The following is a 17,552-nucleotide window of genomic DNA, read 5'->3' on the forward strand; positions in this document are numbered from 1 at the left end:
GGTGAGCTGAGGTGTGAAGGAGACAGATAGCTGCTTAAGATCCTTCGATCTGGCTAACATCTTCACACTCTCTCCATCCAGATGTTACAACATCTGGGGATGCAGAGGAGATGGGAGTTATGAGTGCAGTCCTCATTGGCACAGCAGGGTCACAGGGACATGGGAACTACATTTATCCGAAGGTTTTTCATAAATTCCCATTCCTACCACACAAAAGTCATCTGCAAAAGCACATTCAGTTTATTTATATTTCTGCAATAATTTTGTACTGGATAAGGGAGACGTAGTTGCTTCTATCATCACCAGGAAGGGTAAAATTGAGCAGCTAGTATGAGGTTAGGAAGCGTTTTTGCCTTAAGTTTTTGTCCATGCAAACATTTCTCTGCCTCAGAGCACTTCACAAACCTATGTTGTCCAGGATCACTTGAAAGCTTCAAATGAGAAAACTGAGTAAAACAATGAGAGTTTCCCATCACAGGAAAAAGAAGAGAAGCAGATCAGGGAGAGAGATGAAGAAGTGTATAGTAAAAAAAAAAAAAAAAAAAAAAAAAATCTCTTATTTAATTAGATTTGTCCCCAAACAAGGGCCCAATGCACTGACCTCCCAATGTGGCATTTTATAAACTGCCAGCACCGGCTTATTTAAGTGTCTTGATAATGGCCCTTGACAGAGGAAATAATTGAATGCTCTTCAGTTTGTATCAGGTCTGAAGGCACCAAACCAGCTCAGATGAGGGTACAAGCCAAGCAGAATGCCCTCTGTCTTTCCTTGCTTTTCTTCTTGCTGTGTCTACAAAGGATAGAGAGTGGGTTTTTCTCTTTTGCTTTCTTTCCCATTAACACAGTTGCATTTTGTGAGGTATTTGTTTACGTGAGTCTCCTCAGTTCCTACCTCTCAGGGGAGCCATTAATTTATCTGCTTTGCTTTCTGTCAACAGGAGTTGACAGAGGGAGTTATGGGTTAACGGCTCTGTTTAGAGCAAGTGGCAGGTGCTGGTATCACTCAAGCTAAATGAAAATATAAATATGTCCTTACCTACTCAAGAAATCAGCTTAAATGCACAGGCCCCAGTGTTTAGGCTCAACCTGTTTATAAGCCTAATGACCCAACACAGCATTGAATGTGTTCAGTGACAGCTTGAATGCCAAGCTGTCCCAAACCCCAGCAACATATAATTACAGTATGAAAGTTTTAAAAATGCCTTCATGATAGTAAACACTATGCTTATGTCGAGAATAAGCCTAATTTTGGAGAAATACATGCTCTACCAGACACAAGGCCCCGTGAAGATCTTTTGGGGGATCCTTGCATATTGGAGGCTCCTAAAGTCGTAGATTCATAGAATCACAGAATGGCCTGGGTGAAAGGACCACAATGATCATCTAGTTTCAACCCCCCTGCTATGTGCAGGGTCGCCAACCAGCAGACCAGGCTGCCCAGGGCCACATCCAGCCTGGCCTTGAATGCCTCCAGGTTTGGGGCATCCACAGCCTCCTTGGGCAATCTGTTCCAGTGTGTCACCACCCTCTGAGTGAAAAACTTCCTCCTAATATCTAACCCAAATGTCCTCTGTCCTAGTTTAAAACTAGTTTAAAATTTCCCCGTGTCCTATCACTACCCATCTGAAAAAATTGCCAATGTGCTCTGTTGTGAGTTTCTTCATCAGTTAATTTTGGGGCTCTCTAGGAAGGTAATTTCCAAAAGACCCCAATTTCTTAATTTTGTTCCTTTTCATCCTAAGCACTGATACTTCCAAGGGCTGAAATGTGTTGCAGTGCAGCCCATGCCATAAATGTAGATGTTAAAAGGTTTTGTAGACAGAATTGAGCTTGTAAATTCCTACTTCTCCAACAAAATGAGTGGAAAATGCTTCTAGGTAATTCAATGGGCTTTGGATCAGACATTCATAGAAGCCATTGCTGGTGTAAAACCCATTGCCAACAGAAACTGACACAACCAGTTCACTCCTCATTGGTCAGAAATACAGGGAGAATAATGTATTTCATAGCATATCTTAAAAAGAACTTGCACACAGCATGATTTACAAAACAAAAAGGTCCAAGGCAGCTTGGAAGATCTAATCATTTTTTCACATGCATTTCTCCAATAAGGGATACCAGCAGTTGCTACTGAAATAAAAGGGAAGAAAAAGAGGAAGAAAATGTTTACTGTGCTTGACTGGTTTACTTTCAACAGTTTTCAACTTTTCTTGAAAACAGTGTGGTAAAAACATTGAAGAGGCAATAAAGTATTAAAAGAAATTTAAATTAATGACAGAGAAACTTGGGTCTGCAAGAAAGGAGAAATAAATAAAGGGTAGACATGAAGTAAGGGGGTTTTAGCAGGGCAGCTTCTGTGAAGCAGCAGCAGCTCTCTTGGCAGAAATAGAGCAATAATAACTCAATGTATTACAAAATGTACATCAGATGTTGGATGGTAGGGGTTGGAGCTGGAAAAGATGTATTAGAAAGGTTATTAGAAATCCGTGGCTTGAGAAACTGGCTAGAAATACAGATTTTAGATCCAGGGAATTCCTGTATGTCATGACCTAAAGAGGATGTGGTTCTGTTTTCCAGTTTTGTTGGTGGCAAGGAGTTTCTCAATCTGTTTTCCTTCCCACCCCAGTGTATTGCCTTCTTGCCTATGCCAGTGCAACTACCTGTAACGCCTTAAATTCAGACTGGCTTTTAATTTGCCCAATTACATCTGGGATAGGTTACAAAAAAAATTGAAAAGATAAAGGTTTGGCAGATAAGGGTTCCTTTTCTTTTTATTTCCATCCCATTTCCCCCATTTCTGCTTATAGCATGGTTCTACAAGCTGCTGCATCAGTATCTCCAGGGAGGCAGCACACAGCGGAGTGGCTGAGCCCCAGCAGGAGGAAACATCTCATAGAATCGCAGAATCTCAAGTTGGGTTTGCCATCAGAACACTGAAAGGTAGAACCATTCCTCCACCAAGGCTGACATTTTCAAACCCCAGAGCCTGAACTTTGGTAACAAAAAAACTTATGTTTAAGGGATACTTGAATTTACAGAGGATTTCTGCATCCAGCAAGTGCTGATCCAGCCTCACTTGTAATGTATGTGTAATGATATGTAGAATGACCCATTTGGTTTCAGGAGCTCACATCTAAAGATGTTGCTATCTCACCCATCTCCACCTGTACCACTTCCTTCTCTACAGAAATAATTGTTAGCTAATAAATTAACATTTATATATTGCTTTGAGAATCCTGCATACTAAGTATATATAGGTCTTTATTAGCTCATATCCTAGCAAAGTATTCTTTTTGCTTATAAATTACTTTTTAAAATTCGATTATCCATTTCAATGTTAAAACATATAATGTGGTTGTACCTCTGCTATTTATCATTCTTTCCTGCAAAAGTTCGCCAGTGTAGAAAGGAAATTAGTTCAAGAATTTATTGCAATAAGCAGATAAGCATTTCACGTTAGGGCCCTTTTATGTCCATGATTCTGATGAGCCTAATAATCTTTGCAAATCATTAGCACGTCATAGCCCCAAATCCATCCTGAAACTGCATGATCTCACCCAATAAGTTTCTTCTCAGACTCCTAGACTTCCTCAATCATCTTCTTAATAATGATCTATGTCTCACAGATAATTGACTGAAATGACATGTTTAAAATCATCAAACTAGACCTTTTATTTGGCTGTGAAACAGCTAGGAATGGTTATATCTGGTTTCCCCATAATGGGCCCAAAAGGTTAAATGCCTTGTCCAGGATCACACAATAAATTAGTGGTAAAGTTAGGCGTAAGAGAATCTAGTGCTGTTTCCCAGTCTCTTGCTTCTCAGCAGCAGACATAACTATCTCTCCATCTCAGGAACAATTGTACTGTCCAAGATGAAGATGATTTGCTCATGACTTTGAATTGTGCTCTGGACCTCTTAAGTTCTCTTGTCTTTTGGCCTTGTGCAAGGTCAGAATTGCACACGGTACAAGGCAGAGATAGTGGCCACATGATAAGGATCTAGTCTGGGCTTTTTTATTATTATTAATTTTATTATTTTCCAGAAGATAGACTTTCCAGATATAGAAATTCGCCTTATGACTTCGACTCAGAAATTCACAGTTCAGAGCTATTTACTGAAATAAGTCTGTGGTGCTCCATCGCATGTCAGTTTAATAGTGGAGAGCCTGTTGCAGAGTTTTGCTTTGCTGGTCTTTTACCTTATAAGACATATAAAAAATTGTGTTTGTTGCATCTCCTTGAAACAAATAGCAATAATTAACGTTTATACAGCACTTTCTGCTTTCTAAGCACTGCACAAACACTAACTAATTACTTTCGGTTTAGTGTAAATTAATGTAATCTGACTCTGCTTTACAATCTATTTGCATCTTTTGTTGACTGAGAGCTAGTTCAATTACTTCTAATCTTTGGTCTAACTAGTCATTAAAGATTTGGCTAAAAAGAGTCATTTACATCTTCAGTTACCTTCTTCACTCCCCAGTTCCTTTCATTTTCCTTTTCTTTATAATTCTGCACTGTCTTTTTGCTGAATATTCCTCCAGCTGGATTCCAGTGCATGGCAGCAAAGCTCTCCTTCAGCAGACCAGTGAATCTTTCCACTCCTGTTGCTAAATGAAGTGGAAAAAACCTTCCTGCTCATTATGAGAATGACTTAATAAGTCACTCTGTTTTGCCACAGAAAGTCATATATAAATGCCTTCCTGTGGCAAATTGAACAATTTATCTCTTAGTCATCAAATCAGTGATCTCAGTATCAATAATCTGGAATCCAGTTTCCATTTTGGGCTTGGATAAATCACTTATGATCTTACCTAACATTTTATGCACTGGAAGATATGAAAAATGTTTGGCTTTCCTGAATATTGACAGAATAAATGAACTCCGGTGAATAGATTTATGAAGTGCAAACATGAGCTGGGGATTGTTCATGCTTTAACACTGACTTCTTGCATGACCATGCTCAGGTCATCTCCCTTCTGCTGGAATATGGGAAAGATGCACCTCCTTGAATGGCTAAATCAACAAGAAAACACATCATACAGCATCATAATTGAATTTAGAACTTTACAGTTTGATTATTTCATCCAGATTTGGACCCCTACTGCCAAACTAATCAACCTAAGTTCTCTTTGTAGCCTAATGGAGAGCCATAGTCACAAGTAAAAATTATCTATGCTTATAACAGATGTCTAAAATAGATTATTTTTCATTTGTTTTGATAGATCTTGCCCTAGAAATCCTCTTGTTGTTTTTGTTTTTGTTTTTGTTTTTTTTTGTCTTAATTAATTACAAAAATAAGCAAGTGTAAGCTGTTTAGTTTTAGGTATTTTCAGGATAGGTGTCTAAGTTCAGGTAAGACAAACTTTACTTGTATGGGCAGCCTGTTCATCTTGCCATGCAGTTTTACAATCAAAGCATAAAATCAGAATGTAAATTTTACCTCCAGATTATTTGCCATGGTGTTAAGAAAGCAAAAAAAAAAAAAAAAAAAAAAAAAAAAAAAGCCTTGATATTGTTCTGATATATTTGAACAAGCAGAATTTTGCAAGGATAATATGAACGCAATGTTCTATTGACAACTGAACCAAAGTGTCACTTATCTTTACCTTCCTAATCCCCCTATCCCCCTCCTTAATGCATTTTGCAGCTTTACAGCATTTGTATGTCTGAAAGAGTGCATCAACGTCTATTTTGTTGGTTCACATCTTGTACATCGTAGTGCTGAGCGGCAGCCCAGCAATCAGGTGTGAGTCCTCTTGCCAGAGTGTAGTCAGTGTCAAGCAGTGGCAATTTGTAGGGACTTCAGATCGAGCTCTCACTTTGTATCATAGATTGCATCTGCCTAAAATCCCATGGTAGAGATGATACCTCTCCTTGTTATTCCAGTCAAGTAGCCCTTTGTTTCAAGAAAAAAAGAAAAAGGAAAAAAAAAAAAAAAAAAAGACCACGTAGAAACTCACAAATACAAATAGCAATTCTTTTATATACCTAATTTACTACTTTTATTTCTTTATTTTTCCCCCATAGGCATTTTACCTAAGGGAAATATACTGCTACCACATAAGCCTGATGTGCAATTGAAAGTTTAGCTTTAGACACGGTGGGGGTTATACTGATTAATCAATCCATAGCATCTCTCAATGCTCTCTGATTATCTCGCAGAGAAGTCCTGAAATAAGTCCATAGAAAATCAGAAATCAATTCATGGTTCTTTGCTGTCTTTTTGCAGATAATTCATATTTTAATAAACTTAGTTTGAAGTTGGGCTCTTTAGGGGATTTTATCAGAAGAAGAAAACAGTCTTGCTTCTTTCCTTGCTGAAGGAAAGCGAGGACAGATTACCCAGTAACTCTGCATCTGTGACCAGAGCAGGGACAATTTCACACATGATACTGTGAGACAAGGACACGGTGGCCTTGTGACTAATCCTGCAGGAGGCTTGGATGCTAGTTGCTTGAATCCTGTGACCTGGGCCAGATATTTGATTTTGCTTGCAATTGAGGGATGGCAAAATTTACTTTTCCTCACGCTGTTTGTCCTGCCTGACACAGAGTTTTGCAGATTGTTTATGTAAGTAGTACAAACAAAAAGGCAGATCTATATATATATATATGACTTTTTAGCATACTTTTGAATGTATTCCTCTAAATTCTGTTGAGCCTGTGACATAATTGCAGTACTGAAAGGCAGTGCAGGCACAAACTATTATTCTATTTCTTTATATTCACAGTCAAGTTCTTGTCCCTCTCCAAAAAAAAGTAGAATTCAGATACTGCAAGTTTTACACAATACCTCTCTTTCAGTTACAGCTGTCTCTGTGTAAGCAGCTCAGACACCAGCCTGGATCCAAGGGGTGTAGGAAGATGTGTTCTGAACTCAGTGTTACATACACGGTACACACCAGCATGGTACTTACATAAAGGGTTACAGATATATGACAGGGTTTACACTTTATCTACAAACTGTTTTCTTGATCTTAGTTTTTCTGCAGCAAACACTCCTGATAGTGACAGTGCGTTTCAAGGCAGGATTAAAGCCTGCAGAGGTGACTGCAGGGAAGAAAGGCAAACATGCTTTCTTTCCAACGAGTACCATTCCTCATCCAGTTCTGTGCCACAAGAGCAGAAATTAGGGATAATAATGATAAATAAGGTAAGTTTGAGAGTGGATATGAGTTCAAAGCCTTGCTTTTATGGAAAGGGTTGCGGGTTCATCAGTATCCTCATAGAAGAGACAAGACCTGTACACATCAGACAGACAGAGAGTTTAAAGGAGAAAAAAGGAAGAAGTGCTTTTTCACACAGCACATAATTACATGATGGGACTGTTCACAGGATGTTGCAAAGGCCATAAGTATTTGACTGTCAGATGGGATTAGACAAATCTCCAGAGGGTGGGGCTCTGAAAGACTCATGAAAGACTGACAAACCCTGTGGTTCATCTAGGAAATCTGTTGACCCTTAGAGTACTGCAAATGTATCAAGAGGAAGGAACAAGCTTATTGTTTAAAGCACTGCTTGTAACCACTTTTTTGCTTTTCCAAAGCACCTTCCACTGGGAGACTGGATATAGCTTTTGATAGTCCTTTTGTCTGACCCAGTTTAATCATGCTCCCATGAACTATGTTCTTCACAGAATGGTCAAATCTGACACACGACTTAATACTCAATAAGTGTGGAGTTAAGTATAGTCAGACATTTGATCAGTTAACGCATAGTTCTACAAGAAATTTTAATGTGTAAAGATAATTCAGTTGTCCTCTGATGCTCTGCCAAGATGACTAGTTCTGCTTTGAGCATCTATGTGCGGAAAAAGAGCTTTTAATTCCCCTTTATTTTCTCCCCAGAATCTCACAGAAATGTGTGCATTATCTATGGTTGAGTAGAGCCCATTTAGGGGTAATACAGTAGTGTAGTTTCTTTATTCAGTTTACTTGGTAGAAAGGGATGCAGAAGAAAATATGTCTAATTGTTGGTATTGTCTTAACAAATTGTGGGAAAAGAGGTTGGATGTCCTGGTGTTCTTGCTACACTTTATTATGTGTCACCATCTTATAATGTAAGTTTCTTGTTGGCCATAGAAAACAACTAAGAATTATCATAGAATCATAAAATGGATTGGGATGGAAGGGATCTTAAAGCCCATCCAAACCTGGGCAGAGTTGCCACCCATCAAATCAGACTGCCCAGGGCCCCATCCAATCTGCCCTTTGAGAACCTCCAAGGATGGGGTACCCACAGCTCTCTGGACAGCAGTGCCAGGACCTCACCACTCTAAGTATTTCCACTCAACATCTCTAAATCTCTCCTTTTTTAGTTTTAAACCATTTCCCTTGTCTTGTCACCATCAGTCCATGCAAAAAGTCCTTCTCTCTCCAATTTTTAAGTTCTCTTCGAGTACTGGAAGGGAACTTAGAGGTCTTCCCTAAGTTCCCTTCTCTTCTTCAGGAATTAGATACAAAGCTTTCCCAAAACAAGAAGTCTTTTCACCACACTGAATGATCTTTCTACCAGTTTTTTCTTGTTGTCTACGGGATGTCTCAAGATTTTTAGAAAAAAAAAAAACAAAACACAACTTAGACTATTTTTCAAGATTCCCCCAAGCAGATTCTGAAAACCTCTGCCTAGTGCCCTCATCCGGGATGTGTGAGACACATTCCAGATTTTTTCCTGCCTAATTCAGATTAAAGACTTAAATCTCCTGTATCCAGGGTAATAGCCCAAATCTTCAGCTGGTGGCTGGTAAAGGAAGGAGTGCAGTGTACTTTAGTGAGATTCATTCAGTGACTGCCTGCAATGGAGATGTCACATCTGCATTTGATGCCACCATCTTTTCCTCTCTCTGAGACTCACTAACATGCAAGCTGATTCCACTCAGCTTGTGGATTCCTGGCACACTGCACACCCAATGCTTGAGCCTGACATTGTGAATGAATGAAAATGTGAAACTTGAACTTGAATCAGACTACACTGTCAAGCTGGTTCTTCTGGCATTCATTATATATCATAGAATCATAGAATTGGCTGGGTTGAAAAGGACCACAATAATCATCTAGTTTCAACCCCCCTGCTATGTGCAGGGTCACCAACCACCAGACCAGGCTGCCCAGAGCCACATCCAGCCTGGCCTTGAATGCCTCCAGGTTTGGAACATCCACAACCTCTCTGGGCAAATAGCTGCATGCATTATCTATTAAATTGAGGTTTTGAAGAAAACCCTTTGTCCAAGAATGGCTTACTAGACTAATGGTATTTCAATGTAAAAATCAAAATATTTTCCAAGTAATTTCCATTTTGGAGGAAACCAGAGTAGGATTTTGATAACAACACTGCTCACAGTAATCAAAATGTATTTGAAAATATTTTAATTTCTGGCCCCAAAATCTTGCTCTCTCACAAGTTAAAAGTTGCAACTCAAGAGGGGAGACCTATAGGTTTGCAAAACTGAAATAATTAGGGTAAATTGCATTTCAGCCTGCTTCATGCTTTCCCACAATACCTAAAATCTCCACTACTGTTTCAAGCTTTTCTGGACCTCCAGCTCATTGCAGTTTTAGATTTATTTACAGAAAGGTCACAAACCACATCTTTTGGACAGGATATTACCAACTGCATAGCAAGTCCCATACCAGCAGAAGAAAGGCTCAGTGGTTGTGTCCAGAAAAGAGAGGTTTTGTTACTTTCTTCAAGCTGGGTTAGAGCCAAGCAGAGTTAACTTCTCATTATTCTCTCTTTTGCCTGCTTCTTTCCATGGTCTTTGCCAAGAATGTGAAAGGATGTTATACCTACAGGTTAATTTATTTCCTACAAGGACTCCCTGGGATTCAAACCTTTATTATAAATCTGAAGATTAAAGTTTAATAAAAACACAGGAATCTTTTATGCAATAGAAGAATCTCCTTGAATCCTGGTAAATAGTATCACACAGTTTAAGCCATGGTTGTATATTTACTAAGATCAGATCGTTGCAGCCCACAATCACCTTGCAATAAGAATTCAATTTGAATTACTCCTAATTTGATGACTAAATATCTGCTGAAAACATAAGAGCATTCAACACTATACTTATGCCAGGTCTGTGCTTCAGACCAGCTATGGAATAGCAGGGAATATCACAGAAGTTTTCAGACAAATGGAAATGGCCAGAAAAGATTTTCCAGGTTCATTGTTTTGCACTCACGAGACCAGAACATGGAGCCTGGTACCAGGTGGTGTTAGCATCCTCACCAAAGTACAGTGGGGACTGTCACAAAGGACTGAGTTGTTTCATCTAGGATGGCAAATATCAAATGATAACAGTGTAGGACATTAGTAACTACAGCCATAGAGTCACTTACGAATCTGAATGCCTGACGTATCCAGTTGAAGCTTAGGATCTTGAATTGAAGTTAACTTCCCAAATAGCATGACTGTTTGATCCCAATTTCTCTTGGTGGTTTGGGGAAGACTAATGCATAAATGGGTGAAAAGCTCTCTCTCTCCTGCCTCTGAGTGGTGTTTTTGTCACTCACCATGGGATTTCACCGGTCAGACATAGCTGTAGGTGTATATGTTTCACAGCTTCTCTGACTGAAGGGCACTATCCAAACGTGAAAGAGCGTGTTGTTAATAATACCTGAGGTTCATACTACTCTTTTCACACAAAGATATCAGACATGGATTGGCAGAGACTTTTTGAATTAAGTATTCTGAAGTGCTCGTGTGACTTGTTTCTCAAAAAATCTAAGGCTCAGTATCAGAGTCTGCCTGGGAGATCAAGAGTCTTCTCCTGTTCTGTTGCTTTCTTCTTATACCACCTTAAGCAAGTTACTCTGCCTTCCTATGTCTCATCCATTCCTCTGTAAAATGAAGAAAAGGACTCTTGCTTGCTACTTACCAGCATTAGGTCTTAGTTAACAATTTAAAAATAAGATCTATCTTTCTGCTGGCTCTATTCATCCTACAAAGGGCAGCAGCAATAAAAGATTAGGGAAAAAATTGCCCAAAGCAGTGGAATGAGAAGAATCTATTTTAGAGAGAAAAAAACCACGTCCTGCCAAGTTAGTTGATGCCATTTTAGCATAAGCAGTTTTGAAGGAGAAAACTTTGTTTCCCATAGCACAAAGGTGGACTGAATCAACCCACCAGGATTCATGCTCACGTCTTCATGGAGAAAAGATATTTCACTCTTCCAGCTTTCTCATCGCTCTGTTGCCATAACTATATAGGAGACACATAAAGCTATCTCTACCATTTAAACACCCTTATTTTGACAGAAAATTGGATGATATGACATGCTGCCTTCTAGAACAGGTGCTGTCTATCACCTTGCTGCTAATCTCTGTGATTAGTGACCTGCAATGTAAGTCAGCTATCAAAGACCACCTGTCCCTTTTGCTGTAAGCGCCTCCTAGCATATCGCTTTGTGGTGTCACACTCTCTTGTCTGGTTTTTGATTGATGGAAGTTTGTCTTTTGAGCAGTGACTCAGAAAATAAATCATTCCCCTCTCCATTCATTGAGTGCGATTCTGCAGCACAAAGCTGGTGTGGTTAATCAAAGCTCCAAAGAGCAACAAAAAGCAACGGAACCGAGAATGAGGAGGATAGGTATAAAGGATAAAACATAATAAAAAGGATTATTTGGGAGCCAACCAGAGCAAAAGAAAAATAAAAACAGCTGCAAATAAGCAGTGCACTTACTGCACCGGACTAGAAAGTCAGTTTTTTTTGTTCCATTTCTTGACGCATATTCAAGGATATGAGAAGAGCCTCACATCTCTGAAAAATGTAACTATGTTGAGGAGTTTGATGCTACACATTTTAGCCTGTTTGTAACCCTTGCTGGGGTCAGTGGGATTTTCTGAGTTGAGTAAGTAAAGCCAGAGGGATGCTTCTGCTGTGAATAGTGTTCCAAACCAGCTTGTGGTCCAGCTGGCATTGTACACTCAGTGGGCTGTCAGAAATAAGAATGGCTATTGCCATTAATTGTCTTGGAGGGAAAAAAAAAGGTGAAATTTGATATGTTATGCAAACAGCAGGATTGATGAGAGAATCAAATAGAGACGGAAACACCACATCATAGAACAAGAAAGTATTTTCTGAGTGGAAATAGCTCAGAGCAAAAGGATTTTGAGCTTTCTGGAAGGATCAGGACTGGAGGAATGGAAAGGACGGTATTGGAAGCCTTAAATATTTTTTTATATCAGTCCAGCACATTTATGGAAAACTTTAAAATTATGAGGAGCAATAGTGAGCTAGAGGCAGAAAGAAACCGGTGGTTGAGTATGTAACTGAAACAAGTGTGAGTCTTTCTATTCGCTGTGAGCCAGACAAGTCAGAAAAAATGTGAGGTGTTGATGACATGGATGAAACCATAGCAGTAGTGAAATCAAGACACAAGGAGTAGCAGATAAAAAATAATAATCAATCAGAGAGACAAATTCCCCGTCACATCTCCACTGATGGCGAGGTACTTAAACCAGCTGGAAATTTGGCCATAAAAAGGAGACAACAAGCATTACGTGTCCATGGAGAGATGCTGGAAACTTACTTAAGTCAGTTAAATGCAGCAGTTCCTCCTTAAAAAAAAAAAAAAAAAAAAAAAGAAAAAAGAAAAAGCAACTTCATTGTGTGTTTTGGGGGTGACATTTCCTGTTGAAAAGTGCCTCCTTACAAGCAACCAGAGGGAGAGAAAGAAAGGGCTGAGGAGAGTTAAATTTATAAAGGCATGAATGAATTGGGAATTGATGCACTGCTATAGAGGAATGTGTATATGAATGGTGCAAATTTTACAGGGCTATTTTTGATGAACTGTAAGAGGAATTTCAGTTTTTCACCTTTCTTTACAAAAAGAAAAACCTTCATCTGGTGGGAATTCAGTCAATTTCCTGATGTTTTTTTGGCCATTTCCTAAGTTGCAAGGTTACTAATGGTAATTACAGACCCTGTTTGTACCTTGTGGCTCTAGCTGTGCAGAAAGGTTTTTTGGCATGTGTACCTCTCCCACCAGAGGGTTTGTAAATGACTGACCCTTGGTAGGAATTACTGCAATCCCCATGAGCAGATAGAAGTCCCCTTCCCTCATTTCATTCTTGTAGAATACAGTAACCACATTTCTCACTCAAATTTTGTTTCCCCAGTCCCCATGATAATAAACCACAATTCCAGAGCTCTCTTACAACAGCATTCTCATGAAGGAGCCTGTTTTAAGGTGTTTTACTGAAAGGTATAGAAACCAGTTCCTTTTGAGAATTTTACACAAACAGAGGTGACATAAAGGAGATAATCCAATTCAATAACAACTGAAAAAACAAAAAAGCACAATTTTTCAAGCAAAATAAAGCCTTTGGTTTTTTTTTAGAGGAGGAAGATAGAAAAGCAATCAGATGCTTGATTCCTTTTATGTTTCTGCAGTGTAAAGGTACCAGTAAGTGATTCAAGACAACAAAATGACTACTTACATTAGGTAGACCTCTTAAACACTATTACTGTATTAAGCAGCTCCTTAGAAGATCTTTCCTTCTTCATCCATGGCATAGTTTTGGCAACTCTCAGGCCCTTATTCTGCAAAATGTTTAACATGTATAAATTTTGGCCGTTGAGCAGTCCCATTTGCATTTAATGTACTGAATGTATATAGCTCGTGACTGAAAATAAGTCAGTGAGCTTGATGGATTTAAACACATGTTTACAATCAAATGGGTGCTCAAAAGCTCTGCAGATGACTTAAGTAAAGCTCATTTATGACATACGCTCCCAGTCCTTCCATTTGTGTTCGGTAGTTTCTATGCGTTTTGCTGACAAATAGGATGTGCAAAGTTGGTCTGCTGCCATCACTGGAATACAATGGGATAGAATTCAGTGGATCTTTTTAAAGTAGCATCTTAATTTCCGGGAAGAATGCCACGGGAACTGTAAGAGTCCTTGGAATTTGGTTCTGTCATTGAAGAGTTCCTTTTGGAAGTTAAAGGGCCAAACCCAAGTGAGCACTCTTAGCAAAGACAGAACTGCAGAAATAGGAAGCAGGAATAGGAAGCAGGAATCTCTTTTTCTCAGCACAACTGGAGGTGTATCTCATGGCCATCCTGCAGTCCTCACATCGTAGAACCACAGAATCACAGAGTGTTAAAGGCAGGAGGCACCTCAAGGTCCCAGCCCAGACACTCAGAGCAGGGTGCCCAGCACCACGTTCAGGGCTTCTGGAGCTCCCTCAGGAGCAGCCCCAGCCCCACTCTGCTCACTGCACACAGCAGTGCGGCCTGCTGTCCCGAGGGACCTCCTGGGCTCCAGGCTGTGTCCCGGGGCCTCTGGGCAGCACCAAGCAGAGCTCAGTCCTCTCAGCACCTCCCACATGGATTTGTGGCCATGAGTGGCATTCTCCCCAAGCCTCCTTTCCTCCAAGCCGAACAGCCCCAGCTCTCTCAGCAGCAGAGCAGCTCCAGGCCCTTCAGCATCCCAGTGACCCTGTGCAGGGCTCTCAACAATATGCCCAGGCCGCCTTTGTGCTGGAGGCCCAGAACTGGAGCTAGCCCTCCAGATGTGGCCTCACCAGTGCTGAGGGAAGAGATTCCCTCCTACATTCTCATCACCTTGAAAATACGTTTAGTTATGTTTGTTCCAGACAGCTCAGCAAGTGAGAAATTCATAATAAAATGCTGCCTTCAAGCCCCTGCATTACTATTATGAATTGTAGGGTATCAGAAACTGTGCTCAGGGTCTTCCATTCCTCATAGAATCATATAGCCTGGAGAGCCACAAATGCTGTGTTACACCACATCCCTCTAAAACAACCTGTAAAAGTCACAACACTTCTCACCTTTACTATTGTGCTGTAGCTGTGTTGAGCTGCAGCACAAATCCATGCTGTAGCACATTCAGGATTTAGCCTTTCAAGGGAGAAATACCAACAGAATGGGATTCATTCCTTGCCAATGTATTCCATATTTGATATGAAAAAAAAATGAGGACTGGTAGGTGTTTTCCGTTCCTTTTCCTCTCTGTTTTTAAGTGCTGTAATAAAAAAAAAAAAAAAAAAAAAAAAAGATGTGGCATTCAGAGACACAGCTCATGTTGTTTTGCAGTCAAGACAGACCAGCTCCCAAGAAACAGCATGTAATTGCAGATTTTTGTGTTTGGTTTGTGAATTTTTGCAGTATTTTTCTCATAAACAAGTTAAGATATTCAAGAACGTATTTTACCATCTTGCTTCAAGTCATTGACATTTTTTTCCAGTGCTTTGTTTCATTTGAAAAACTTGTTTGAAAAGACAATGTATAAATTACTTTGACAAAAATACTTTTAATACATGGTTTATTTCTGATATCAATTTTCTCTGTGTGCAGATGTGTGCGTGCATGTCAGTGCATATACACACTGGTTTCCCACAGGCATAAATCCCTGGCCATGCTGTTACATGAAGGAGAGCACTATCATTTATTTGCACTTTTTCAATTCTGCTAAGTTCTAATATATTTCTAGCTGGGTTAAGAGGAGCCCTCTGAATACGAAGACATTTTCATCTGACTACCATCCATATATCACTCCTTCAGTTCTTCATTCATCTTTCCCCTCTCTCTCTGCCCACAGGTTTTTTTCACCGTCTCTCATTCTTTGGTTCAGTCCTTCTAAACTCATGAGTTACCAAAACACTTAAAAGCATAGTATAGCATTTTCCAGTCTTCCATGTGCCCAAATAGAGACATTTCAGCATGGCCTAATTTCCCAGAGATTACATGACTAATGTACATAAGATATGCCTCCAGGAGGTGTCTGAATCACTTCCTGTGGAAATAAGACTCAGAAAATCACACTCAGTTTGAAATCCCCAAGTGTGAGCCCAGTTCAGACAGATGCAGGTTTCTGCGTGCATGTGTCCCGTTAGCTGTTGTGATTAGCAAAGTTCTGAGTAACACATAATTGGGACTTTCTCCCAATCAGTAATTATTCTAGGAGGGCTTTCCTGCTGTTCATTAAGTAACCTCTCTTTTGCTCAGTGCAAGAATTTATGAAAGGCAAATTAGCCTTCTGGTGCCCAAAGGCATGAACCTAAGCTCTATTTCTTTAATTTTCTCTTTCAGATTATTCCATTCTGAACACTACACGGGCATCATTATTTTAATGTTGAATACTCAGACAAGAGTGCCATGGATGTAAAAGAAAGAAAACCGTATCGATCTCTGACTCGGCGCCGCGACACGGAGCGCCGCTACACCAGCTCTTCAGCCGAGAGTGAGGACAGCAAGGCTCCTCAGAAGTCCTATAGCTCCAGTGAGACCCTGAAGGCTTATGATCAAGACTCCAGGTTGACTTACAGCAATCGAGTCAAAGACATGGTGCACCAGGAGGCCGATGAATTCTGCCGAGCAGGTGAGCATATCTGAGCAAGTACTGCTGTAAGCAGTGCGTGCTAACCAACTCAGTTTTGAGAGCTGAGGCTGGATAGGGGCTACCTATGAAGGACTGTGAGGATTAATGAAATAAAACAAGCAAGGAACAACATTGATGTTTTACACAGACGTGAAATGTACGCAAACTGATGTCATTAAGTGGGATACCACAAGTCTGTGCTCATTACCATTTCCTAAAAGGCATTCTCTAATTATAAATGTTGGAAGTACAGGAAGATACTACCTTTCTCCCAAATTCTAGAAGTGTTACATGTATTGTGTGCATCTGTAACAGCCCTTTGACACTTCCTACAGTTAAACCAGACACAATAGGTGCACTCTGCACAGTCAATCTCCATGTATACTGTTATTGCATTGAAAATCTTCTAAATTCCTGGGCAACATGCTTCAGGTGCCCCTACTTCAGCAAGTGATGAATGAAATGACCTTCAAAGGTTCCTTCCAACTAGAACCTTTCAGTGATTCTGAAGTTTAGATCATGGAGTCACCGACCCTGGAAGTGTTCAAGAGGCATCTGGATGAGGAGCTGCGAGATATGGTTTAGTAGCTTGTGGTAGCAGTGGTAATGAGAAGACGGTTGGACTAGGTGATCTTATAGGTCATTTCCAACCTTGTGATTCTGTGATTCTATGATTCCTGCCTGCTCAGGGGTCCTTTAAGCTATGAAATGTGCCTACTCTGTCATGAAGGAAATCAACACGCATTTCAATACAAAAGACAACCAAAGGAGAGTACCATTTGCACACCATTCATCTGGCTGCAGCAAAACCAAAGAAGCCTGGAAGAAGTGGGTCAGTTGAACTGCAAATGGGCTAAACTATCCTTGGCATTGCACAAGGCCTGCAGGCAGCAGGTTTCAGACAGGGACAGGTTCCAGTATTAGAGGAGTGATAAAAAGACATTTTTGAGACATTTTTAAGACTTTTAGGATCCTGTTTAGTGAACATAGGTCACAGAAGCTGTGATGATTTGAAGGTACATGAGTCCACGTGGGCTCCAGAGTCCTAATAAAGATTCCAGGTATTTTCCTTTTATTGCTAGCCTTGAGTCAGCACAGTTACATTCTTTCTGCTGTTGTTGCTTACATGAGGTAGATTTCTGGCCACTGCTATAGTCTTATCCTCATTTTTCTGTAGAGACATGTGTAACTTAGTTCAGAAAC

At 40.0% G+C, this 17,552-nt stretch overlaps 1 protein-coding gene across 7 annotated transcripts in view; it reads left to right on the forward strand.

Moving 5' to 3' along the window:
• Positions 1–17,552, forward strand: part of TENM4 (teneurin transmembrane protein 4) — a 594,920-nt gene that overhangs the window by 232,000 nt on the left and 345,368 nt on the right. For all 7 annotated transcript variants that reach the window (XM_085216460.1, XM_085216463.1, XM_085216464.1 and 4 more), the window contains one exon: positions 16,061–16,349. In XM_085216460.1, the coding sequence (XP_085072586.1) occupies positions 16,127–16,349 (223 nt within the window). In that variant the 5' untranslated portion in view covers positions 16,061–16,126. The remainder of the gene's footprint in view (positions 1–16,060; positions 16,350–17,552) is intronic.

This window comes from Meleagris gallopavo, chromosome 1 (genome assembly GCF_905368555.1).
Source record: "Meleagris gallopavo chromosome 1, MGAL_WU_HG_1.1, whole genome shotgun sequence".
Lineage (NCBI taxonomy): Eukaryota > Metazoa > Chordata > Aves > Galliformes > Phasianidae > Meleagris > Meleagris gallopavo.